At 43.6% G+C, this 25,891-nt stretch overlaps 2 protein-coding genes across 2 annotated transcripts; one reads left to right on the forward strand and one right to left on the reverse strand.

Annotated features, from left to right (window-relative positions):
- Nucleotides 1-58: 58 nt before the first annotated feature.
- On the forward strand, nt 59-25,721 carry RECQL (RecQ like helicase). The gene is made up of 16 exons (XM_039332927.1): nt 59-163; nt 4,956-5,057; nt 6,798-6,874; nt 7,570-7,764; nt 8,386-8,565; nt 9,447-9,553; nt 11,306-11,504; nt 12,453-12,619; nt 13,038-13,119; nt 15,170-15,318; nt 15,396-15,513; nt 16,774-16,912; nt 18,003-18,094; nt 21,032-21,248; nt 22,018-22,147; nt 25,235-25,721. The coding sequence occupies exons 3-16, from the start codon at nt 6,856-6,858 to the stop codon at nt 25,394-25,396; spliced, it is 1,956 nt and encodes a 651-aa protein (XP_039188861.1). The 5' UTR covers nt 59-163; nt 4,956-5,057; nt 6,798-6,855; the 3' UTR covers nt 25,397-25,721.
- Nucleotides 18,129-20,424, reverse strand: LOC120303415 (ATP synthase subunit epsilon, mitochondrial-like). Its single transcript, XM_039332940.1, has 2 exons — nt 20,317-20,424; nt 18,129-20,227 (listed from the first exon to the last, which is right to left on the reverse strand). Exons 1-2 carry the CDS (start codon nt 20,422-20,424, stop codon nt 20,015-20,017), a joined length of 321 nt encoding a protein of 106 aa, XP_039188874.1. The 3' UTR covers nt 18,129-20,014.
- Nucleotides 25,722-25,891: the final 170 nt, after the last annotated feature.

Here is a 25,891-nt window from a genome sequence, read left to right on the forward strand (position 1 = left end):
CGGGGCCTCGGCGGCGCTGAGGTGGCCGAGAGGTAAAGCGCGAGGCAACGAGCGCGAGCGGATTGGCTAGGGCAGGCCGGAAACGGGGAGAACGGAAGGGGCGGGGCCGAGATTGCCGGCGGGTCTTTCTTGAGCGGAGAGCAAGGGAAAGCTGGAGAGAGAGGTTCGTCATTATGGGAAAGGGAAGGGGAAGGTGCGGGCGTTAGGTCGAAGCCCAGGGCCGCTTCGGGAGGGAGGTTATGGGTGGAGTCTGTGAGAATGGGAGATGACTACAATCCTGCAATGCCCCCCCCCCAGGTGTTGTTTTCCCGCTTTTATAAATAGTCTTATAGCAGGGGTCCTCAACCTGGGCCACTTTAAGACATGTGGACTTCAACTCCCAGAATTCCTCAGCCAGCAAAGCTGGCTGAGGAATTCTGGGAGTTGAAGTCCACAAGTCTTAAAGTGGCCCAGGCTGAGGACCCCTGTTTAAGGCGCTTCTAAATTCTGCGAGGCGGAGGGAAGGAGAAGCTAATAAATATAGTCCTCAACTTACAACCATCATTGAGCCCCAAATTTATGTTGCTAAGTGAGAAATTTGTTCAGCGAGTTTTTGCCCCATTTGACGCCTTTTCTTGCCGCCGTTGTTAAATGAATCGTTGCATCCGTTAAGCTAGTAACATGGTTGTTGAGTGAATCTGGATTCCCCATTCACTTTGCTTGTCAGAAGATGGCAAAAGTTGATGGTGTGACTTTAGGGCACTGCAGTCGTCATAAATGTGAGTCAGTTTTCAAGCATCTGAATGTAAATTACGTGATCATGGGGATGCTGCAGCGGTCATCAGTGTGAAAAATAGTTATAAGTCACTTTTTTCAGTGCCGTTGTAACTTTGAATGGTCATTAAATGAACTGTTTTAAGTTGAGGACTGTCTGTAATCATCTAGGCCAGTGGTCGCTTTAAGACATGTGGACTTCCAACTCCCAGAATTTCCCAACCATTGAATTGAAATCCACACATCCTAAAGTGGCCGAGGTTGAGAAACACTGCCCTAGCTAGCCTAGGCCAGGAGTAGGCAACCTTGGCTCTTTTATGACTCGTAGACTTCAACTCCCAGAATTCCTCAGCCAGCATGGCTAAGCATGGAAACCTCTCCCTTTCCCCTTAGCTTGGCTGGCTTAGGAATTCTGGGAGTTGTAGTCCACGAGTCATAAAAAAGCCAAGGTTGCCTACCCCTGCCCTAGGCTAATCTAATATTTTTTTCCCCCAAGAGAAGGAGGTATGTATTTTTGGGGATTAATATCCTTTCTTTTGTCAAGAATTTCAAGTGAGTGAACATAGGGTTCCTTCTTCCCATTTCTCCCACAACAGCCCTGTGAGGTAGGTTGGAATGAAGTTGGAGGACTTGATTGGTGGCTTTCGTGCAATGAGGACTGTTACCCTATGTCAGTGATGGCGAACCTTTTAGAGACCGTGCCCAAACTGCAACCCAAAACCCATTTATGCATCGTCGGGTGCCGGGTGGGTGTGGCCCATTGGGTGGGCGTGGCTGCGGTGGTAACGGCAGACTGGGTTCAATCAATCAATTCCAATTTTGCAAGATTTTTTTTCCCTGCAAGAAGTTGAAATTGACTTATTGAACCTTTTTTTTTTTTTTTGCACACGGTGGCAGAGGCCTAAAACAAAAAGGTTTTATAAAACCCAGCTGAAGGCCTAGGACTGGGGCGACGGCGTGCCTGCCCACAGAGAGTGCTCTGAGTGCCACCTCTGGCACCCGTGCCATAGGTTCGCCACCACTGCCCTATGTTGCAAGGAAAAAGCAATAAAGGGGGAGGTGTTTATGCCACCCTGTGACCCAGTGTTATTTTACAAAAGAGAGAGAGAAAATATATCCTGCAAACGAGTTATTTTAGTCTAGTGATTTTTTAAAATTTATTTATATTTCATACTAACTTCCTATCTCCTTCAGAGAGGTGTTAACTGAGCAACATCCAGCCAAACACCTCTTGATTCGGAAACGCTATGTTCATACAACATGCTTAGCTTAACTTAAGCTAAGCATGGCTTACTGAACTTTCCCCAAATCCATCTTCTAACCTTGTTTACGCATAAGGTAGAAATAAAGCTGCTAGGTTTGGAACTGAATAAAGGTGTATGAACAGCCAGGGTTCCTGCTGGGGTGGAATAGAAGGGAGAGGGAAGTGGTTATTTGTTGTTGTTTTTTCCCTGCTGAAACTAAATATATTTGCTAGTTGCCAAAGTCACAAGTGCAGATTTGAATCAGAACTTAAGTCATGGAGAGCCATGACTAAGATTTGTAAAGCTTCGCTTATCTTCAGGAAAATATGATAAGCTGTTCTAGAGACTGGTTCACAAAATATTACATGAAATATCATGTAATCTTGCAAAAGTCTGTTCTTTGTCCCACACGAGATTGATATGATGACTCATTTTGACAGAACGGTGTGATTGTTCAAGGCAGATATATCTTACCTAGAAACTCCAGTCCTAAAGATTCTCTGAAAGCTTTGGTAGATACTGTGATGTGAGCTATGAGGGCAAGGCTGGTTTTTTTTGTTTTTACAGAAGAGGATATCTGGTAAACTTAGTTCAGTTTAAAAAGTCAGTTCAGTTTAAAAAGTCCATGAAAAAGTGCTTGCTTTCCATAATTGGAAGCAAACTCCTAGTTAGCACTGGTACTGCAAAAAAACAAAACAGATTGAGATTTCAAGTTAGTACATTTCTGGATGGAAGTTCCATTCTGATGTGGAAGCAGGTCCTCTACTTCGAAATACTAGGCAACAAGCAGAAATTCCATAGGTGTAGCTGTTGTGAGCTTTGTTGCTCTTATTTAAATGCCAAATTTATATCTGAGCTGATCCACTATAGAGCATGGACAGAGTGGGGAATTCACAGTACTTCATCCCCCCCCCCCATCAACCTAGAAAGCTAATGTTGGGGAAGGAGCTTCTGCATGTGAAATTATCTGGAACAAATGTGACATGATTGCATGGTTTAAGGAAGCCTTTATGTCAGTGGTTCTCAACCTTTTTAATGCCGCGACCCCCCCAACCGTTCGTAAGTCGAGGACTACTTAACTGGTGCAGCACCGTTTGCAGAATGGGACTTTTGGTGGGCTCAGCAGGGCAGAGACAGCCTGGACAATTCCTATTGGCTTTTGAAAGCCAATAGAATTAGACTCTATTCAAGAGAGTCTATTCTATTGGCTTTCAAAAGCCAATAGAATAAAAGGGAGTAGCACAGCTAAGGAAAAGGGGGAAAAAATGGTGGACTGCGTTGTTTGGCGACCCCCGTGAAATGGTAGTTCGACCCTAAATGGGGTCCCGACCCACAGGTTGAGAACCACTGCTTTATGTGGTGCTGAAAAAACAGTTGTATAAATTAGATGAACTTTGTTTTGGGAAGGGAATGCAAGAAACTTCAGAAGACAGGGATCTGATGAAATTCCTCTGATGAATACAATATTAGGGGCAAGCTTGTATGCAAGTCTGGAGATTTTTTTTAAAGATTTATTTCTTAAATAAAGGGTTTTGTTTTGCGACGTACAGATGGCTGCATCTTTGTTATTCCCTTCGTTATATTGGCTTGTCTTTGTTTTGATGCTTTCTATGAGTCACTCAGTCCTAGGAAGTAGGCAATGGCAAATCACTTCTGAAATCTCGCCAAGAAAACTTCAGTGACTTGTCCAGGCAGTTGCCAGGAGTCAGTGCTGACTCGAAGGTTCCCCCTCCCCTAAAAAAAGATCCATAGCAATATTTCTTAATCATGGCAACTTGAAGATGTGTGGAATTCAACTCCCCAAGTTGAGCCAAAAAAGATGAACTGAACAGACTGTATGCTGCTCTCTAGTGGCCACAATAGATTACATAAAACAGTGGTTCTCAACCTGTGGGTCGGGACCCCATTTGGGGTCGAACGACCATTTCACGGGGGTCGCCAAACAACGCAGTCCGCCATTTTTTTCCCCCTTTTCCTTAGCTGTGCTACTCCCTTTTATTCTATTGGCTTTTGAAAGCCAATAGAATAGACTCTCTTGAATAGAGTCTAATTCTATTGGCTTTCAAAAGCCAATAGGAATTGTCCAGGCTGTCTCTGCCCTGCTGAGCCCGCCAAAAGTCCCCTTCTGCAAACAGTGCTGCACCAGTTGAGTAGTCCTCGACCTACGACCGATTAAGTAGTCCTCGACTTACGACCGGTTGGAGGTCGCGGCATTAAAAAGGTTGAGAACCACTGACATAAAAGAAAGAAAACAGATCTAGGAATTAGCAGTGTTCCAATATCTCAGGGGCTGCCCCAAAGAAGAGGGAGTCAAGCTATTCTCCAAAGCGCCTGAAGGCAGGACAAGAAGTAAGGGATGGAAAGTAATCAAGGAGAGAAGCAACCTAGAACTTCCTGACAGTTAGAACAATTAACCAGTGGAACAACCTGCCTCCAGAAGCTGTGAATGCTCCAACACTGGAAGTTTTTAAGAAGAGACTGGACAGCCATTTGTTTGAAATGGTATAGGGTTTCCTGCCTGAGCATGGGGTTGGACTAGATGACCTCCAAGGTCCCTTCCAACTTTGTTATTATAATTATCTTTTACATCTGCTTTTGTCCCAACATTACTAAAAAAAAAATTGAAACCTGCATAGCTCATAGAAGAGTTTAATCTAATCAAACCATCAATCTTCCAATATTGACAATTTGCCAAATTTTTAAACTTCTCTGCTCGGCCTGATATTCAGGTGAGTGCATATTTCAGGAGAAACTGTAAGCTTGGTTGCTATTTTAGGATTCCTGAATTGGTCCTTACCTTATAAAAGGTACTGCATTTCTGTGCATTTTGAATGTTTTCTTACAGTCTTTGCATCATAGTCTTTGTTTTCAGTTTAAAATCTGTAGATTAAAAAAAAAGTAAAGCGTCTTTAAAATGAAAAAAAGCTATATAGTAACTATTATTGCTCTTTTCCACAGAGTTCAGGGCAGAGTAAAATGTATTCCTTCCTGAGGACCAGTGGCATGTTGGAGATCTTAAGGATTACATGATGTCTGTCAACCTGCTGAATTTAATGAGTTGTAAGTGGAACTCAGGATACTACGCCCATTGAACAGAGTTTAAACGCAAATATGGTCTAACACTGGCACTTTATTCATCCTGTTTTAGCATAGAATAGTAGTAGTCCTCAGCTAACAACCCTTTGTTTAGTGACCATTTGAAATTACAACAGCACTGAAAAAAGTGACTTACTACTATTGCACTATTGGGGTAGGCAACCTCGGCTCTTTTATGACTCATGGACTTCAACTCCCAGAATTCCTGAGCCAGCATGGCTCAGCTTGGAAACTCTCCCTTTCCCCTCAGCATGGCTGGCTCAGGAATTCTGGGAGTTGAAGTCCATGAGTCATAAAAGAGCCGAGGTTGCCTACCCCTGCTGACTATCCCCATGGTCATGTGATCAAAATTTGGAAGTTTGGCAACTGGCTTGTATTTATGGCAATTGCCCTGTGGTGGGGCCACGTGATCACTATTTGTAACCTTCCCAGATGGTTTCCGACAAGCAAAGTTGATGGGGGAAGCCAGATTTGTCTTAACGAGTGCCTGATTCACTTAACAAGTACAGCAATTAGTTTAACATCTGTGGCAAAGAAAGGTGGTAAAATGGAGCAAAACTCACTTCACTGCCTTGTGTGAGCACTGCTAACGCTGGATGTTTTTGCACTGACAACAGGTGGAAATGTAGCCATCTTTTACCTTTAGAGTTAGATGATGCTGGGAGGGGGGAGGTGAACGAGAGTCCAGCTAGACACAACAACACTAAACCTAGAGTGAGAAACAAGGTTATTGCGCCCAGAGTTGATAAAGATTTGGCGGGCTGGAGAACTGGAGAGGAGGCCCACGCTTCAAGCTAATTGGGGAATGTGATTTATGACAGTTAATTGGAGGAGGGAATTGTGCTTCATACTATGTTCTCAAGGGGGGGGGGAAATTCAGTTTATGCAGTGCCGATGTTATGCCACTCAAAATGAAGATTCTTTAAGGTAAACAATGCCTCGAAGTTGTTTTGAAGAGTTTCATCTGTTGGAACCATGACACCTTGCTTAGCAATTTAAATTTTGGGCTCATTTGTGGTCATAAGTTGAGGGCTACCCGTACATAGTGAGCATAATTTTCCCCCTTGAGGTGAGACCAGCTTCCACCTTCTGACCTTTAGTAAAGGCCTGAAGACCTGGCTCTGCTGGATGGCTTTGGACCCCAATGGGTGAACAACATCCTGGAGGTGGTTGATGAATTAAGACTCAACCCCACTTTCTGTCCTGCACATGCTGCTCCTTCCCTCACCATCTTTTAACTATAATTTTATTTTGGATTGTAACTCAATTTTTGTCATATTAAGCATATTTATCCTCTGGCTTTAATGCTTTTAAGCTGTATAAGCTGCCCAGTGTTGCTGCAAAAGGAGATGGACAACAACTAAATTTAACAAATAAATAAAAAATAAATAATCCAGTATAACTATTCTGTGCTGGAGTAGTATTTTGGTTCTTTCCAGCACAGAATAGAAATCTTGTTTTCCCATGTAAATCTTAGGTAGTGTGTTATCCTTGGAGATAATTTTTAAAGACAAACTAGACGATTTCTCTCAAACGACAGTTCACTTCTCAAAAGACTAAACATTTTGAACTCGGACATTTGTTGATATATTGCTGACCACGCTCCTGTCATCTTAGACACTCCTTTTTAAAAAGTCAGTCCAAGATATTTTCTTGAAGTCATTCAATTAGCCTGTTTTTGAAAAACTTATTATTTTTTTTTAGGAAGAAACTGTTGGAGCATTGCTTTGATCAATATTTGTTAGTAAGCACTTTAAAGGCGATGTCAACCACTCTTTCAGGTAACTCATGCTTCTAAAATACTTTATTATAACAAGATATATATATATTATCCATAAGAAAAGTGGGAATGCCATGACTGTGCAGTGGACATGTTTTATAGATCTTCTGGATTTGGGCTAAGTTAGCTTTTAGTTTGGAGAGAAGAGGCCATGCTGGATATCATGATGGATAAATTTAGTCACAATGAAGCATGTCTTTAGAGCTACTTTAGAGCAGTGGTTCTCAACCTTTTTAATGCCGCAACCCCCAACCGGTCGTAAGTCGAGGACTACTCAACCGGTCGTAAGTCGAGGACTACTCAACTGGTGCAGCACCGTTTGCAGAATGGGACTTTTGGTGGGCTCAGCAGGGCAGAGACAGCCTGGACAATTCCTATTGGCTTTTGAAAGCCAATAGAATTTGACTCTATTCAAGAGAGTCTATTCTATTGGCTTTCAAAAGCCAATAGAATAAAAGGGAGTAGCACAGTTAAGGAAAAGGGGGGGAAAATGGTGGATTGCGTTGTTTGGCGACCCCCGTGAAATGGTTGTTCGACCCCAAATGGGGTCCCGACCCACAGGTTGAGAACCACTGCTTTAGAGGCTTGATTGGAGCAAGCATAAGAGAAAGAATGATAATTCTTTGTATTGTATCCAGGGTGTATTAATTTCCCGCCAAATGGGGAAAAAAATGTTGCAATTTTTCCCTACTTCAGTGCTGCAGGAGGAGCTGGTTTCTGTTGACAATGAACTTCAAGCATTGGAGATCCAGATTCAAGAACTTCTTGAACATCAGCAACAACTAATTCAAAAGAAGACCGTCCTGAAGAAGAAAATAACGCAGTTTTCCGACACAGAAAGCGGGAGCAGCAAAGAGACTGAATCAGCAGCTGAGGACTGGAACAAAGAAGGTCTTGCAAGCTCTGATTTTTTATATTGTCATTTAAGTCAAACAATGACTAATCAACATTACATTCAATATTCAAAAGATGATCACTGCTATTAAAGTGCAGTGGCTGTTAATTTTGTGTACATCTGTTTTTCAATTAAATGAGGTGAAAGCAGCATAGTTCCTTTACTGCATGCTGTCCATAATCATTCCACATACATAGTTCCAAATTTAAATTTGGGGAAGATTCTTCACTGCTATATTAAGCTGTCATAATATTTTGACACACAAATAAACATCAGTTGGATGCTCATTTAGTTCAAAAGAAGTTGGCTGTAGTTCACTTGCTCGTAGTTGGTTTTTCAAAAAAGGGCATGCTGGCTTTTGATTCTTGTGTCTGTTACACAGTGAATATGTTGGTTATAAAGGAGAGAAAAATGGAGGTGGAAAAGCAAGTAGTTCTACATCTTGTTCTCTGGTTGAGGTTTTCCAACTGAGTGGTCTCAGTACGGTATTTCTGATTTAGAAAATGGAAAACTTACAAAATTCGGTTCATTGTTGCCCCTTTGCAGGAAAAGTCCTTTAACTGTCTTTCTTATACTCAAAGGCACCTCAAAGTTCTTTTTAAATGTTCTTTTCACAGACTTTCCGTGGTCCACAAAGATTAGGGATGTGTTACAAAAGAGCTTTGGCCTCCAGAATTTTAGGCCCTTGCAGCTGGAGACAATTAATGCCACAATGGCAGGCAGAGATGTATTCCTTGTCATGCCTACTGGAGGGGGAAAAAGCCTGTGTTATCAGTTGCCAGCAGAGGGTTCTCCAGGTAAGTACCTGGGCTTTGTAACTCCAGCAGCTGTTGTTGGTTGAAGTCAGTAAGAAGTAATGGATTCATACAGGGGCTGCCCCAAAGAAGAGGGAGTCAAGCTATTCTCCAAAGCACCTGAAGGCAGGACAAGAAGCAACAGGTGGAAACTAATCCAAAGGAGAGAAGCAACCTAGAACTAAGGAGAAACTTCCTGACAGTTAGAACAATTAACCAGTGGAACAACCTGTCTCCAGAAGCGGTGAATGTTCCAGCACTGGAAGTTTCTAAGAAGAGACTGGACAGCCATTTGTCCAAAATGGTATAGGGTTTCCTGCCTGAGCAGGGGGTTGGACTAGATGACCTCCAAGGTCCCTTCCAACTTTATTGTTGTTGTTGTTGTTGTTCTAACAGCCTTTCCCAACCTATAGCTCTTCAGACAACCTAGGACAAACATAAAATATTTTCTTTCCAAATAATTAACTTCCATCTGCTGATAGGATAGGTGTTAAGCCAGGGGTCTTCAAACTTGGCCCTTTTGTGACTTGTGGACTTCAACTCCCAGAATTCCTCAGCCAGGCACGTGTGCCGGGCTGAGGAATTTTGGGAGTTGAAGTCCACAAGTCATAAAAGGGCCAAGTTTGAAGACCCGTGTTAAGCAATTCTACTGAAACAAGCCATTAAAATATAAACAGCGCAAACCACACTCCTTGTTAGCACTGATGATGTTACCTAGTTTGGGTAATGAAATGTCTGCAAGAAAACAACCAAACCAAGGCAGCCTCAAGGACCCCTCAGCTTTCCTTCTGAAGCATTACATTTTTCTGTTAAATGAAAATGTGCCAACAAAGAAAATGCATTTTTCCAGTGACTTTAATTCATATGATTTCTTTTTGTTCCAGGCTTCACACTTGTGATCTGTCCTCTCATCTCCCTTATGGAGGATCAGCTAATGATGTTGGAACAGCTGGGTGTATCAGCAACTTTACTGAATGCTTCCAGTAGCAAGGTATGGCTAGGTCAGGGGTAGGGAACCTTGGCTGTTTTATGACTTGTGGACTTCAACTCCCAGAATTCCTGAGCCATCAAGCTGGCTCAGGAATTCTGGGAGTTGAAGTCCATGAGTCATAAAAGAACCAAGGTTGCCTACCCCTGGGCTGGGTGCCAAGATGACTACTTACCAGAGATGTTGGTTTTTGAAAACAGCAGCTCTAAGTGAACGAGAGCGATTGTGCTGATTAGAATGAGTCTTGCTACTAGAGTGGCATAGAAAAAAGAATACTATTGAAAAAGATCTATATGTTGAGGCTACAACAAACAGCATTTGATTTAACACTTAATTGAAAAGCCAAAGGTGCTTTTCCAAAAGGCAACTGGACTTTCTTGATTTTTTTCCCCCTTGAAAACGTTTCACTTCAGTTCTTCAGAATTGAAGAAGCTTCTTGAATGAGAAGTGAAACATTTTCAAGGGGAAAAAAAAAAACAAAGTTCAGTTGCTTTTTGGAAAAGCACCTTTGGGACAACCATGATCTGGAGATGATTGAGATTCTCCATAGACTTAATTGAAAAATTCCAACTTGGAAACATGATCTTTTTTTATCTGGCAGGCAGATCAGAATTTATTTCTGTGGCCTTGGTGTCCCAGATAATAGAGAATCCAGAAGTCAGAGGCGCATCTTCTGCTTTTGATTTTGATTTGGAATGGTTAGTGCTGAAAGTTTGAACTATAAATAAGCTTTATTCAGGTTGTTCTCAACTTACGACCATTTATTTGGCAACCGTTCAAAGTTTCAACAGTGCTGAAAAATGTCCAGTCCTCGCATTAATAACATCACCTCACCCCATGATCAAGTGATCACAATGTGGGTGCTTGGCAAGCAGTTCATGTTTACTACAGTTGCAGTATCCTGCAGTCACACGGTTGCAATGTGTGAGATTTTTTTGCTGATTTCCAGCAAGAAACACCTGCTTGGAAGAATGGGTTCACACTTTAAACTGCAGCATTTGGTTCATGACCAAGAATTTGCTTAGCAATCATAGTGATTTTCTTAGTGATCATTATTCAATTGGTTGTAAAGTTGGGTCCAACTCAGCTTAAAACCCCATCAACTTAGAAAACTCCAGTCGCAATGATGGGACTAATAAGCACAAATTGAGGACTGATTGTAAAAGGAATGATTTATATCAATGATTCATTGCTATGCGTAGTGGGGAGAGCTTCTGAATAAAGCAGGAAAGTGGAACAAATAACTGTTATGCATTGTAATGTGTCCCAAACTCCTCAGCTAGAATGGCCAATCATAAGTGGTGTTGACAATTGTTGGAATGAAGGACCACATCTCTGAAATAGATACTTAAATTAGGCACTTTTTTGGGGGGAAAGCAGAACAGCATTTATCCTACTTGAATGAATATTTGGATTGCTGTTTAACACAGTGTGTTTCAAACAGCTTCAGGGGGTGGATTTCAATCCATGCTGCCTGAGGAACCCTGGGAGTTGAAGTCCACCCATCTTAAAGTTTCCAAGTTTGAAAAAACACTGTTTTAGCACATTACCAAATACATAGTAAGATGCATGATGCTCCTTTGTCCAGTTTTCTGTACCTCAGTTGGGAAGAACTGCGACGTAAACGTTAGAAAACCATCTTTGTAAGTGTTTGAGGTAGCTTTGTACCAAAATGTGTGACAGACGAATCCGTACTGAGTCAGGTCTTGGAATTTTCTAACTGACTTGAACCATCTTCTTTTCTTCCCCCCTCAGGAACACGTGAAGTGGGTTCATGCTGAGATGCTGTCTCGCAACTCGCAGCTGAAGCTTCTTTATGTGACCCCAGAGAAGATAGCAAAAAGCAAGATGTTTATGTCAAAGCTAGAAAAAGCTTACCAAACTGGGCAGCTGACCCAGATTGCCGTGGACGAAGTCCATTGTTGTAGCCAGTGGGGACATGACTTCAGACCTGGTATATCTACCCAGGAGAAACTTAATCCAAAGAGGAAGAATTGCTATTTTTTTTGTCTGCTAGCAAATGAATTGCCGTTCTTCCCCTCTCTGAGTGTTATCCTATGTTTTTTATCTTAGTTGTAGGGCGATTTTCCACTCAAAAGAAAAGTATTGGCGACATTTTCAGAAATGCTTTTCCATTGCTTTCTGTTCTGTCCCAGCCTACGTGAGTCCTTGTTATGCTCACAAGGAGAAACCCCTCTTCCAAGAAATAGGCAGGAACCGCAAGAAAAAACCAACCCTTTTATTCTCACGGACCTGAGTCAATGTCCAAGGCAAACAAACACAGTCCACAGAAACTCAATCCTCAACACCCACTGTTGCCTTTGGCAACCAGCACCTCCCACACCTTCCCTTTTATAATTCAGCCAAGGTGTGGCTTCCAAGGCGTGGCACACCTTCCCTTTTATAATTCAGCCAAGGCGTGGCCTTCTCCTTTGCCTTTGGAGCCGCCCCATTGCATTCCTCTGTCCTACTCGCTTCTCTTGCCTGCGCTTTCGTGCATCCTGGATTTGTCCTAACTGTTCTTCATCACTGTCCAGCTCGGGCTCCCAGCACAACTGTGTCTCAGCCTGAGCACGAGTAGAGGGGCCAGGCTCTTCAGCCGACTGTAAGTCTTGGAGCTCCTCAGAGCTTTCCTCTGACTCACTCCAGGCCCCTTCTCCTCATCTGATTCCTCAGACTCAGCTGCCGGATCCATTGGCTGGCGAGGAATCACAACACTTTCTTCTTCCTAGGGCTGACTGAGAGGGACTGGCCCAAAGCCAACCAGCTGGCTTCATGCCTGAGGCAAGACACGAGTTCATAATCTCCTGATTTCTAGCTTTGTGCCTTAAATCTCTACACCGAACCTGGCCCACAATCAATGATGTAATGCATCATCTCTGCTCTTCTCTTACACGTCCAGATTACAAGTTGCTTGGGATCTTAAAACGGCAGTTTCCCAATGCGCCCTTGATTGGATTGACTGCAACCGCAACGGGACACGTGCTGCGTGATGCGCAGAACATCCTCTGTGTGCCAAAATGCATCACCTTCACGGCGTCCTTCAACCGACCCAATCTCTATTACGAGGTACTTCTGCTATGTTAGTTTCCCCACCCCATTTTAAATTACTAAAATATATCCTAATTTTCCCCTATGTCTTCTGGAAAAGTGTCCGGGATTGCTGGAACTCAAATCTGGAGATCATTCATTTGTCCTTCGTTGTGCTTACATTACTGTTATTTACTTAGAACACTGTTTTAGAACCTTGGCAGCTTCAGATTTGGTGGACTTTAATTCCCAGGATTCCAAAGCCAGCCGACTGGCTGGAGAATTCTGGGAGTTGAAGTCCACCCATCTTAGTGGCCAAAGCTGGAAAATACTGACTTAGAACAGAGGGCCTCCACGTTCCATACTGAGAGACTGTTTTTAATTTTAAATGTATGTGAGGCTTAAATGACCTGAAGGGACTTTTGAATGCCTTTTGAAAAATTTTAAATCATTTTAGGTTCGTCAGAAGCCGTCGTCTGCTCAGAACTGCATTGAGGATATTGTGAAGCTCATCAATGGAAGATACAAAGGCCTTTCAGGTGAACCATCTAAAAAGAATCCCTTCCAAGAATATGTTAGCATGTCTAAGAGATCGCCATTTTTAGCCTTTTCCCACACCCTATTTGAGTACTGAGGACATGTTCAAAATAGAAAATGTGTATTGTTTTGACTCTAACAAAAACACCCACATGGCCTTCTTAAGAACTTGCTGTGGATTTGTGTGTGTGTGTGTGTATGTGTGTTCTGGGTTTTGGCTGAAGCAAAACTTCAGCAATGGCGGACTGGTTTTAAAGGACAAGTAAGGGAAAACTGCCCCTCCCATCTTCCTAGGACAAGGGTAGGCAACCTTGGCTCTTTTATGACTTGTGGACTTCAACTCCCAGAATTCTTGAGCCACGCTGAGGGGAAAGGGAGAGGTTTCCATGCTGAGCCATGCTGGCTCAGGAATTCTGGGAGTTGAAGTCCACCAGTCATGAAAGAGCCAAGGTGGCCTACCCCTGGTCTAAGGCAATGTTTCTCAACCTTGGCAATTTGAAGACTTGTGGACTTCAACTCCCAGAATTCCTGAGCCAGCATGGCTCAGCATGGAAACCTCTCCCTTTCCCCTCAGCATGGCTAGCTCAGGAATTCTGGGAGTTGAAGTTCATGAGTCATAAAAGAGCCAAGGTTGCCTACCCCTGTCCTAGGGCTTTCTCTCCCATCAGCTGCCACCACCAGTGTTCTATCATAGGAAATCCCACTGCTAGAGAATTCCTGAAAGCCTGGCACTCAGGCAAATTCGCCATCAACAGGCACACAGACATAAACAACACCTACATACCTTTCAAAAGAGACAATCAAAAAGCCAGAGAGGAAACAAAAAGACCAAAACACCTTCTCGACAACAACCAGATGAGCACAGATTAAAGACTAAGATTTAACAGTAGACTAACAATCAAGAAGCAAACAATACTCAGTTAAAGAACTGCCAGATAGCTTAACAGTAAATAACCCAATCAAGGAATCCCCAAAACAGGGCAAGCCAGTACTTTATAAAATGAGAGGAAACCTCATTCCCTACTAATACTGATGATGTTACCTAGCTGGGTAATGAAATGTCTTCAAGAAAACGACCAAAGCTCAGAAAGTACCAAGGACCCCATAGATCAACCCTCAGCTACAAATATTCTATTGAAATCCCACTGAGCTGCTTGCCTCCTGTCTCCTCAATGTTTTCATCCTTCCCTCCCTCCCCTCCTCCTCATCTACTGCCATCATGATCAAGAGAACCCCTAAACCAGTGGTGGCGAACCTATGGCATGGATGCCAGAGGCGGCACTCAGCCCTCTCTGTGGGCAAGCACGCCGTTGCCCCAGCCCTGCCATTCCCCATGGCCCCCTCCTCACCAGCAGCCCCCCTCCCGGAGGAGAGTCGCCCTGGGCACAGCCTGTGCAGAGCAGCGCAGCCAAGGACATGGCAGCCGGGCAGCGGGAACAAGACTCCACCCTCACACCCCATCACGTACAGATGATGCTGCGAGGCACAGACAGAGGGCGTGGCCGCCATGATGCTGCTGGGCCACCTGGGCTATCTGCGGCGGGCTGTGGAGGTGGTGGGTGGCCCTGTGGGCAGGAGATGCGGGGACGGGGCAGGGGCGAGGTGGTTTTTGGGCACTCGGTCTCTAAAAGATTCGCCATCGCTGCCCTAAACCACAAATGTCAAACTCGATCGCGTCACGTGATATTTTTTTTTGCCTTTGCGGAGCCAGGGTGGGCGTGGCCTATGTATGATGCGTCCAGCCTGCGACTCGCCAGTTTTGACACCCTTGCCCTAAATCTTGGCTTTTTCCTGCTGTTAAGCCTCCAAAGGAAATCCTTCTCCCAGGAACAGCCAACATTTGGCCAATATCAGGAATAAAACAGCCTTATGCATGTTTCAGTTCAAGCATGAATCACCCAATATCAACTGTTCTGTTCGCCGAATGATTATACATGAAACATACTTAACCCGTGCTGAATACCTGCTATTCTAAATAGATTAAATAACTCCTCTCTCTCTTTTCCCTACACTCTATTATGTTAAACAGTCTTACTTATTTTGTTGATACAGGAATTATCTACTGCTTTTCCCAGAAAGATGCTGAGCAAGTTACTATGAGTTTGCAAAAACTGGGGATTAAAGCAGGTACTTACCATGCAAATATGGAGCCCAAAGATAAGAGCAGAGTTCATAAGCGGTGGTGTGCCAACGAAATCCAGGTGGAGTCTGTGATACAGAAGTTTTTCTATTCAGCTGGGATGACTTAGTCCTGATTTCCATCGTCTTTATGTTTCAGGTTGTGGTGGCCACTGTGGCTTTTGGCATGGGAATCGATAAGCCAGACGTGAGATTCGTCATACATCATTCCATGAGTAAATCCATGGAAAATTACTACCAAGAGAGTGGACGCGCAGGTATACTTAAGTGAGGACATATTCTGGGGAGAAATTTGTGGTTTTTTTTTTAATAAAGATTTTATTAGTTTTCTCTTACATACATATATTAATTTTTCAACCAACATGCTGTCTGGGTTTAAAAACGCTAATACGTATTCAGTTCCTAATCCTTCATTCTTTCCTCTAGCCATTGATAGAATAAATCCCAAGTTTGGCAATATTCTGTTTCTTTTTTATCTTTCAGTCTCATAGTTAATCTGTCCATCTCTGCACATTCCAATATTTTTCTGATTAGTTCTTCCTCCGGTGGTAATCCTTCATTTTTCCAATATTGCGCAAAAGTTATTCTTGCTGCTGTTGTGACGTGTAAAATATAGGCTTTGTTTATTAATCTTTTCTGGCATTATACCTAATAAGAAAAGTTCAACATATTCTCCCAACATTTTTTTCTAACCAGACATGTATCTTTTTCCAATAAAACCTTAGCTTTACCACATGTCCACCAAACATGATAATAAGTGCCTGAGTTGTACTTACATTTCCAGCATTTGTCTGATATGTTTTTAAACATTTTTGCTAATCTTGCTAATCTTTATACGAGGTTGACATTGTCAATTTATAATAATAGTAATAATAATAGTAGTGAAGTTGGAAGGGACCTTGGAGGTCATCTAGTCCAACCCCCTGCTCAGGCAGGAAACCCTATACCATTTCGGACAAATGGCTGTCCAGTCTCTTCTTAAAAACCTCCAGTGTTGGAGCACTCACTGCTTCTGGAGGCAGGTGGTTCCACTGGTTAATTGTTATAACTGTCAGGAAGTTTCTCCTTAGTTCTAGGTTGCTTCTCTCCTTGCTTAGTTTCTACCTGTTGCTTCTTGTCCTGCCTTCAGGCGCTTTGGAGAATAGCTTGACACTCTCTTCTTTGTGGCAGTCCCTATTGGAACACGGCTATCATGTCCCCCCTCCTCCTTCTCTGTTAAACTAGACATACCCAATTCCAGCAACCGTTCCTTATAATTTCTCTCCCTTATCGTTTGCCACTTTTCTGGTTCTATATTATAACCAAAGTTTTTCGCCCATCTTATCATTGTTTCTTTAACTTGTTCGCTTTCCATTTCCAGGATCAAGAAAAAATTATACATTTTCTTAATTTCTCATCTGAAGTTAACAAAATCTTATCAAATATAGTTTGTTCTTTATAAAATTTGTGTTGCTTAGCTGCGGGTGAAAATGTATGTATGTATATATATATATATATTTCAAAAAAACTCATTCCAGGTCGGGATGACCAGAGAGCCGAGTGTATCTTGTATTATGGTTTTGGCGACATATTCAGAATCAGTACCATGGTGGTGATGGAAAACGTGGGACAGCAGAAGCTGTATGGCATGGTTTCCTACTGTCACGATATGGGAAGGCAAGTTGTTTTTTTCACACATGGGACGGACAGATATGTTCCTTGTGTTGCAATTACAGGTAGTCCTTGACCTATGACCATGATTGAGCCCAGAATTTTGGTTGTAAATCACGACAGTTGTAAAGCTGGTCACCACATGGCCAGACCTGATTTTATGACTTTTTTTTTTTGCACTGGTGGTTAAGTAAATGCGGCCATGTAATGTGAATGCAGCAGTTGTTAAGCGAACCCAACATAACGCTGAAGGGCAATTTTTTTTGCTGGAAACTAAAAGTAAAGACCAATTTCCAAAAAAAGGTCATGTGGCTGTGGGACACTGCAAACGGCTTTAAATGTGAGCTGGTTGATAAGTGCCCAAAATGCAGTCTGGTGGCCATCGGGGGAGGGGCAGCTGTCAGAACTTCAAAAATGAATGCTAACCCCCTTTTTTTGGACCATTGTAACTTCAATCGTTAAGTGACTGGTCGTAAATCAAGGACTATCTGTACTATCCAAATGTTGCTGGTGATCTTTTGAGTATATAGAGTTGATTCAGTTATATACATTCTGTTGTTTTATTGAAAAAGTAACTAGGCTGGCTGGCGGGCAGGAAATGTAAATGCTTTTAATACTGTCTTACTTGAATCTTTATCTGCCCTCCATATTGGTTTCTCCTTAAATTTATATTCCTTTGATGGTCATAAAAATTATGCCTTAGCATGCTGGCTAGGGAATTCTGATTTTATGACTGTTTTGCAGTATCTAAGCCATCCCATTGTTTGCTATGGTGTAGTTTTTTCCAAAAACCAGAAATAAATGTGAGTTTTTGGCAAAACCATTGTAAAACACAGTCATGTGACTGCAGAACACTGCAAACGGCCTCAAATGCTGCTGTGTTGCTGAGCTGTCCAAGTGTGGTCATGTGACTGCGTGGTGGGTGCTGAGTATCAGAACTTCAGATCTGGGCTTGAAGTCACTTTTTTCAGGCAGGCTGTAACTTCAAACAGTGGCTAAGTGATTGCTTATAAGTCAAGGACTATCTGTAGTAGACTGTAGATGGTTGCATGTATCAACCCATTGATTGCTTCTGACTCTGGTATTTCTGCTGCAGGTGCCGCCGCGTCCAGATAGCTCATCACTTTGACGAGGCCTGGGATTCTGCCAGTTGTAATAAAATGTGTGACAATTGCTGTCAAGAAGAGAGTAAGTGGGAGAGCAGGAAAGAGACAACCAACTGAAGGGAATCGCTACCGAATCGGTTTTTTCAAAGTGGAAATATAACAGCCTGAAGACGAAAGTGATAATTTGCATAGGCATAAAGCTGGTCGTGAGTCACCGTTCCAGATTTTGAAATCCTCTTGTATATCTCTGTTTTAGTTCAGCCATTAGTGTAACGGTTCACCAAGCACAAATTAGAGATTGTTAAGAATATCGTCAAACTTTCCTGCTGATAAAAGTTAGTGTAGCATAGCATACGTACACAAATCCAATGAATAACTATTTCTGTATCAGGGCTTTTTAAGGCATTTGCGTAATAAGATTTGTTTGAATCATATGCAAATGAGACAGGATAGCAGAAATATCTTAGGCATGAGTTATTCTTTTTATACTCTTCGCAGTCTAATACTTACTTATTCATATCTCACCATTGATCGAGATTCATGTGATAATCTCAGATAACACTGTCTTCTTTCCCAAGCTGTAAACTGGTTACATCAAACACCTTCATTGATCTATAATTTCTTGATATTTGATGGCTGAAACTACTAATGTCTGGAGTACTTCTGCGGTATCTTCCTAACCAACTTTTCTATTGCTTTGAAAATCTGCCTGATCTGCCTGAGAATTGAGCAAGGAGTTTATGAGTTTAGTTAACCCCCCTTTTTAATGGTTCTTTTTGCCTCTGAGTTCCTAAGACACCAGGATTGGAATTAGAAATCGTCTCACATTCCTTACCCATTCAACTGTCGTTTTCCTAACAGAACAATTAATCAGTGCCACAACTTGCCTCCAGAAATTATGAAGGCTAAAACACTGGTAATTTTTAAAAACTGTTTGTCTGAAATGGCATAGGGTTTCCTGCCTGAGCAGGGGGTTGGACTAGAAGACCTCCAAGGTCCCTTTCCAACTCTGTTAACTCTGTTTTGTTCTAGATTAGCCATCAGTAGAGCCTTCCCAGAATCCTTTGTTTCAGTAGCTTGGAAACAAATGCTGTTTGTTGGAGATTTTCCACATTTGAGTCACAGTATTTTTTTGTTCAAATGAAATTGTATTGTTCATTGTCACGTGCAGGGAATGTGGTTTTTTTAAAAAAAAATCTGGTGGTTTTTTTCAGGTTTTTCCCCTCCAGATCCTACAGGGTGGGGCTTGGTACATAATATGCACAGGCAGAATTTTTTTTACAGTTTCTATCTAAAATAGAAGTGGTCCTCAACTTACAAGCATTTGCTTAGTAACTATTCAAAGTTACAGCGTTACTAAAAAAAAAAAAAAAGTTACTTACAGCCTTTCCTTGCACTTATGACCGCCACTGCGTTCCCCATGATGAAGTGATTAAAATTTGTGTGCTTGGCAGCCAGTGTGTATTGACAACAGTTGTGGCATCCTGGAATCCTGTGATTGCCATTTGTGACCTTCCCAAGCAAAGTCAAGGAAGGAAGCCAGATTCACTTAACAGCCACATAATTCACTTAAATGTTTTGCTTAACAACCATGGCAGAGAAGGTAGGAAATTGGGCGTGACTCACTTAGCAACTGACCACTTAGCAACCAAAATTCTGCTCTCGATTGTGATTGTAATTTGAGGACTATCTGTATCCTTGAATCTGAAAGAAGCTCTCTACATAGCTGAGATTAAGAAGATTCAGATGAACTATTTTCATCCACAGCTAATGATATAATCCTATAATAATATTAAGGAATCTGAAGGAATATTTAGAATCCTGGGCTCCTCAGGGAATAGCAGATATTTCTGTAACTTGCATCCTCCAGCTGTGTTAAAATCTAAAAAAAAAAAAATAAAGCCTTTTAATTACCATTTCTTTTCCACGGAGTACAGTTTAAAGTGTTTACCAGTAATTACATGGCTGGTTTGTGGAGATGAAAGTTTAATTCCTTGAAGATTTATTTTATTATTGCTTGACATGAGTTGTCATTTTTCCTTCTAGAGAATGGGTTTTGTGTCATTTCCGTTTTGGGTTTTATAGTTTTTACATGGCTTCCAGCTGCTTTCTCTGCCTCCGTTTTAAACTGAGGTTTCAGGGCTGCTCTTTCTGCTTTTGCCCAGATCTGAGAGTAGCGGATATAGCTGAGCCCAGCTTGCCTCCAATGAGCCACCTACTTGCTCGAAGACGTCAGCTACTTGCTCGAAGACGTCACCCGCCTGAGGCTGGGCGACGTCTACTTGCTCGAAGACTACTTGCTACTTGCTCAAAGATGTCGCCCGCCTGAGGCCACAAAGTTGCCCAGTCGAAGAGGGGTAGACTGGTTTGCCGCAATCTAACCCGGAAGCGCTGAAAGATCGAGACGAACATTTAGGATGTTATTGATAGACTTGCTTAGACTTCCTTTGACAGGCAGGATTTGAATTAGGGATGCACAGTCTGAAGCCCTGAATCCATGGGTCCCTAGAGCAGAGGTCCCCAACCTTTGGGGCACCAGGGACCAGTTCCGTGGAGAGAGATTTTTCCTCAGACCGGAGGGTGTGTGGCTTTGTGTGCTGCCTGCATCCCCGCGGATGGGGCTTTGCTTGTTTGTCTGGACCGGTTGCTGACATGCCGTGGCTTGGTACTGTCCATGGACCTGGGGTTGGGGACCTCTGCCCTAGAGCCTCTTTGAAAGTTGCTGACGCAGCTGATCACTCTATGAGAAATTAGAAGGATTTGGCCTGTCGACAAGAGAACCTGTATTTTCAGATTGGTTCGGTTCCCTTTCTTCTTCTATTGGACCACTCTGCTGGGTGGATCCCTGATTGGTTTTTGTCCTTTCATTTTTTGTTTTCTACATATTTAGAAACACGGGCGTCGATGGCCCAAAAGGTCCCATGTGTAGAGCAGAAACTGAATCCAATTACTGCTTTTATCTTCCTTTGCTTTCCTTGGGAATAATATTTGTTCCTGTGTGCTAATTCTCTCCCCTCAGCGTTGGAGAAGATGGATGTGGCGGAGCACTGCAGGAATCTCCTCAAGATTTTAGAGCAAGTGGACCAAAGGAAGGAGAAATTCACTCCTCTGAAACTGATTGATGCTTGGCTAGGGAAGGGCCTCTCCAAACTGGGATTGGAGATTGCTGCTCCCAGACTTCCCCGTGAGGTATTGGAGAGAATCGTTGCCCATTTGATTCTGCAACAGTATCTGAAGTAAGTTCCGTGGCTTTTTAAAATCTGCCCTTTTCCGTGCAACCCACATACATTCATAATAGTAATAATAATAATAATAATAAAGTTGGAAGGGATCTTGGAGGTCATCGAGTCCAACCCCCTGCTCAGGCAGGAAACCCTACACTATTTCGGACAGATGGCTGTCCAGTCTCTTCTTAAAAACTTCCAGTGTTGGAGCATTCACCGATTCTGGAGGCAGGTTGTTCCATTGGTTAATTGTTCTAACTGTCAGGAAGTTTCTCCTTAGTTCTAGGTTGCTTCTCTCCTTGATTAGTTTCCTTCCATTGCTTCTTGTCCTGCCTTCAGGTGCTTTGGAGAATAGCTTGACTCCCTCTTCTTTGGGGCATCCCCTGAGATATTGGAACACTGCTATCATGTCCCCCCTCGTCCTTCTCTTCATTAGAGTAGCCCAGGGGTAGGCAACCTTGGTTCTTTTGTGACTCATGGACTTCAACTCCCAGAATCCCTGAGCCAGCATGGCTCAGCTTGGAAACCTCTCCTTTTCCCCTCAGCATGGCTGGCTCAGGAATTCTGGGAGTTGAAGTCCACGAGTCATAAAAGAGCCAAGGTTGCCTACCCCTGGACTAGACATACCCAATTCCAGCAGCTGTTCCTCTTCATCACCACAGTGCTTGTATCTCTTTCACAAATTGCTAGTTTTAGCAGTTGGTGTCTAATCTTACTGTATGTCCTGTAAACCTGCCTAAATCCTTCCTTTCAGATTAACAAAAAGACTTTTGTCTTCCAGGGAAGACTTCAGTTTTACAGCCTTTGCCACAATATCCTATGTGAAAATAGGACCCAGAGCGAACCTTCTGAAAGATAAAGCTCATGTTATCACTATGCAAAGGATGGTGGGCACAAATAAAACCGCTAAGGTGAGACTGTTATTTTTTCTCTCTCTCTATTTTTTTAACAGCAGTTATCTAGTCATTCTGGTTGTGGTATACTTCAAAGTTATTAATCTTCACTATGGAGAAGTGCAGTAGGATGGTACTGTTCATATCTTTGCCTGATTTATATCTGGTAGATCAGTGATGGCGAACCTTTTAGAGACCGAGTGCCCAAAAACTGGCCCTGCTCCTGTTCTACCCCCTGCCCCGCCCCCCCCCTGCCCGCAGGGCAACTCACCACCTCCAGGGCCTGCCGCAGATCAGCCCAGCAGCGCCGTGGTGGCCACGCCTTCTGCCCACGCCCCGCAGCATCAACTGTGTGCGATGGGGGCATGAGGACAGAGTCTTGCCTACACTGCCTGGCTGCCATGTCCTTGGCTGTGCTGCTCCGCATGGGCCACGCTCAGGGACGACTCTCCTCCAGGGGGGATGCTGGTGAGGAGGGGGTCGTGGGGGGAGGCGAGGCTAGGGCAATGGCACGTGTGCCCACAGAGAGGGCTCCGAGTGCCGCCTGTGGCATGTGTGCCATAGGTTCGCCACCACTGTGATAGATCGTAGAGACAAATTGAAAAGTCTCCTAGCTCTGCTGCCTTTTCAGCAATGTCAAGGTGGTAATTTTGAATTCTGGAACAAACAGCTGCTTCTGCTTGGAGCTGATTTCCCAAGACAGTTTCTATTAGCCTTGAATCTTCCAAGGGTAACAGAATTCAATGAGATTTGCATTTTGAGGTGGCTGTAGTTTTCCTTGCGCCAGTGAACCTGTAGCGAGAACTGCCTGTTTCAAAATTCTACCCTATACTCTTCTTTTTTTCCCAAATGCGTGTGTAGCGGGGCTGTCTGAAAGGCTTTGTGGGAGCCTGCCCGGGGAGAGGGAAGGTCGGACAACTGCCGCAGGTTTTGGGTGTGGATCGGGCGGAAAGAAAGAAAAAGGAAAGAAAGGTGGTGGGGTGGTTGCTGTTGCTGGTGTCGGGGAGAGACCAGGTGAAGTCGCAGAGGGATTTGAGGTTTTAGCTGATCCCTCTTTTTGAAGGAGAGGGAAGGAGAGAGAGAGAGAGAGAGAGGGAGGGAGGGAGGGAGAGAGAGAGAGAACGTGGAATTTTTCTTTCGCGGGGGAGGATATCCTGAGCGGAGGCAAGAGAGAGAGAAGAGAGAAAGCTGCTGAGGTTGCTAAATTCAGATTTTAACAATAAAGGAAAGGGGGTGGAAGGGTTTTTGACACCGATGAGACCTGGGATCACGAGCAATGACAGAAGAGAAGGAGAGGCTGGTCGCTATTGCTTTGGAGGCTGGTGGCCACCCAGATTTTGACTACTGTTACTTCTGCAAGTTGTGGGGAATTGCCCTCGTAGGGCGAGCTGTGACTGCAGAACGCTGACCACCTTCGTTCGTGTTCTCGGTGCTCTCTGGAGCCGGGGTTTTTCCCCACCCCACTTGTTTCCGAACGGACACTGTTAAATATTGCTGCTACGACTGCCGGGGGGCTGTTAAACACCGCCACGCATTGACTATTGGGGCTAAGGGGCTGGTTTTCATTCCTGAAAGACCCCCCTTTGACGACGAGAATCTGCCACCTCCTCACTTCGCGTGAGCTCCTGCTGGAAAAGACACTTTATTAACACCTCAAGAGCGCAGCAGCTGAGCGCGATGGAGGGGAGTGGAGCTGGGAGGACCTGGGCTTTGGCGGCCTTCGAGGGGGTAACGCTACACCTGTTTGAGTAAGGGAAGCAAGTTATACAAGGAATTGTTGGATGCATGATTTGCCAGTGATGATGAACCTTTTAGAGACCGAGTGTCCAAAACCTTGCCCCGCCCCTGCCCTGCCAGCCCCCGCCCACCTAGCTACCCACTGCCTCGATGCCCCACCACAGATCGTCCAAGCAGCCCAGCAGTGCTCCGCACCCCACAGCATCATCTGTGTGTGATGGGGCACAAAGGCGGAGTCTTATCCCCACTGTTCAGCCGTCATGTCCTTGGCTGTGCTGCTGTGTGCGGGCCGTGCTTGGGGACAAATCTCCGGGGTGGCTGCTGGTGAGGAGGGGGCCGCGGGGGGAGGTGGGGCTGGGGCGACGGCGTGCGTGCCCACAGAGAGGGCTCTGAGTGCCGCTTCTGGCACGCTTGCCATAGGTTCACCACCACTGATCTATGCAGTCACATGATGTCTTGGCTTTGTGAAATTCACAAGCATTAAATTACCAATGTGAGCAGATGGTAAAGATAAAGGCTGCATTAAATGCCGCCATTCTAAAAGGTGACCCGTGCATCAGCTAAACGATTCCGTGATCATTTCCAAACAGTTGTGACATGGTAATAGATCTACGTACTTTGAATATCCGAAACACATTGGCATCCGTGTCTCAGTTTCCTGTATTGCTTGCTAATATCTAGTTCTAGAGAAGTTTATCCGGTGTCCTCCAAATGGTTTGGTCTACAGTTCAAAAAATCTCTTGGTAATGGTCATATTGATTTGAGTTGATGGACCTATTTGGAAGGCTTGCCATAGTCCAATCCAGTGTTTCCCAAACTTGACAATTTTAAGGCATGTGGACTTCAACTCCCAGAATTCCACAGCCAGCGTTGCTGGCTGTGGAATTCTGGGAGTTAAAGTCCTCATGCCTTAAAATTGTCAAGTTTGGGAAACACTGGTCTAATCAAAGCAATGCCTTTTCTGTCCCTATGACGTAACTCAGAGAAAGGCAAAATATTGCCTTTTTTATGGGCCACCAGAACTTTCAGGGAGAAGCTTCAGAAAAAGCACTACTTATAGGAGCCGAGGTGGCGCAGCAGTTAAGAGTGCAGTACTGCAGGCCACTTTAGCTGTGTTCAGCAGGTCAGCGGTTCAAATCTCACCGGCTCAAGGTTGACTCAGCCTTCCATCCTTCCGGGGTAGGTAAAATGAGGACCCAGATTGTTGGGGGCAATGTAAATATATATATACATTGCTTAGTGGTATACACCGCTTAGAGAGTGCTTGCACTTAAAGCGGTATATAAGTCTCATCAATAAATAAATATAGAAATACCCGTGTAAAGTTTGTATTTGCTTTAATATGTTCAAAAATGGCTTCGTCAACAGGGGAAAGTGTCTCAATTATCCAGTCCAAGGGCTCCAGGAAAGAAAATGAAGTTTACATCCGTACACCAGGATGGCGATTCTCCTTCGAAAGATCACGTTAAAGTAAAAAAAGTCAGACTTATGGCTAATAAAGAAGAAGATGAGCCTGTGGTCATAGATTAAGAAAATAGCTTTGGGGGACAACCTACACATTTATGCACGTGGGAAGACAGACCACAGAGTCAGAAAAAAAGAAACCGGTTGGAGAAAATGGGCCACATATTGGTGACTGCTATCATCTGTTGCTTCCTGGCTACAAAGTCACGTTGGCAAAAGAAACTGCTTTCCTTATGTTTTTAAACAGACATACACACTATCAGATTTTTATAAATACAGATGTAAAACCTGTGGTAATGGAACTGGAGAGTCTGAGGCAAGCGTTAAGAGGCCTGGCCTATTGGAAAGTAAGCTTGTCTTAAAAAAAAAAAAAAAAAAAAAAACGGCTTTTCAGAAAGGAAGTTTCTCCTTGGCCTGAACTGTTCCAATTTGCTGCTGAAATAAAAATGCCTTGAAATGCAACTTTATATGATCGCTTCCCCTTGAAAAGTCCAGGGTACGAAGTAATTCCTAAAAGCCGAGAGTGATCCAGCGATTGCGGATAAAAATTCGGTTCCGGTA

Source organism: Crotalus tigris, unplaced genomic scaffold (genome assembly GCF_016545835.1).
Source record: "Crotalus tigris isolate CLP2741 ecotype Arizona unplaced genomic scaffold, ASM1654583v1 scf7180000024469.1203045, whole genome shotgun sequence".
Classification (NCBI taxonomy): domain Eukaryota; kingdom Metazoa; phylum Chordata; class Lepidosauria; order Squamata; family Viperidae; genus Crotalus; species Crotalus tigris.

Bases quoted from the DNA above. Each gene is read 5' to 3' on its own strand.
- RECQL (XM_039332927.1), top strand. The intron at 8,566-9,446 runs GTAAGTACCTGG...TTTTTGTTCCAG, and splicing joins GCCAGCAGAGGGTTCTCCAG to GCTTCACACTTGTGATCTGT. The intron at 16,913-18,002 runs GCAAGTTGTTTT...TTTCTGCTGCAG, and splicing joins TACTGTCACGATATGGGAAG to GTGCCGCCGCGTCCAGATAG.
- LOC120303415 (XM_039332940.1), bottom strand. From the start codon at position 20,424: ATGTTCGTCTCGATCTTTCAGCGCTTCCGGGTTAGATTGCGGCAAACC. The intron at 20,228-20,316 runs GTAGCAAGTAGT...TCGAGCAAGTAG, and splicing joins CGGGCGACATCTTTGAGCAA to GTGGCTCATTGGAGGCAAGC.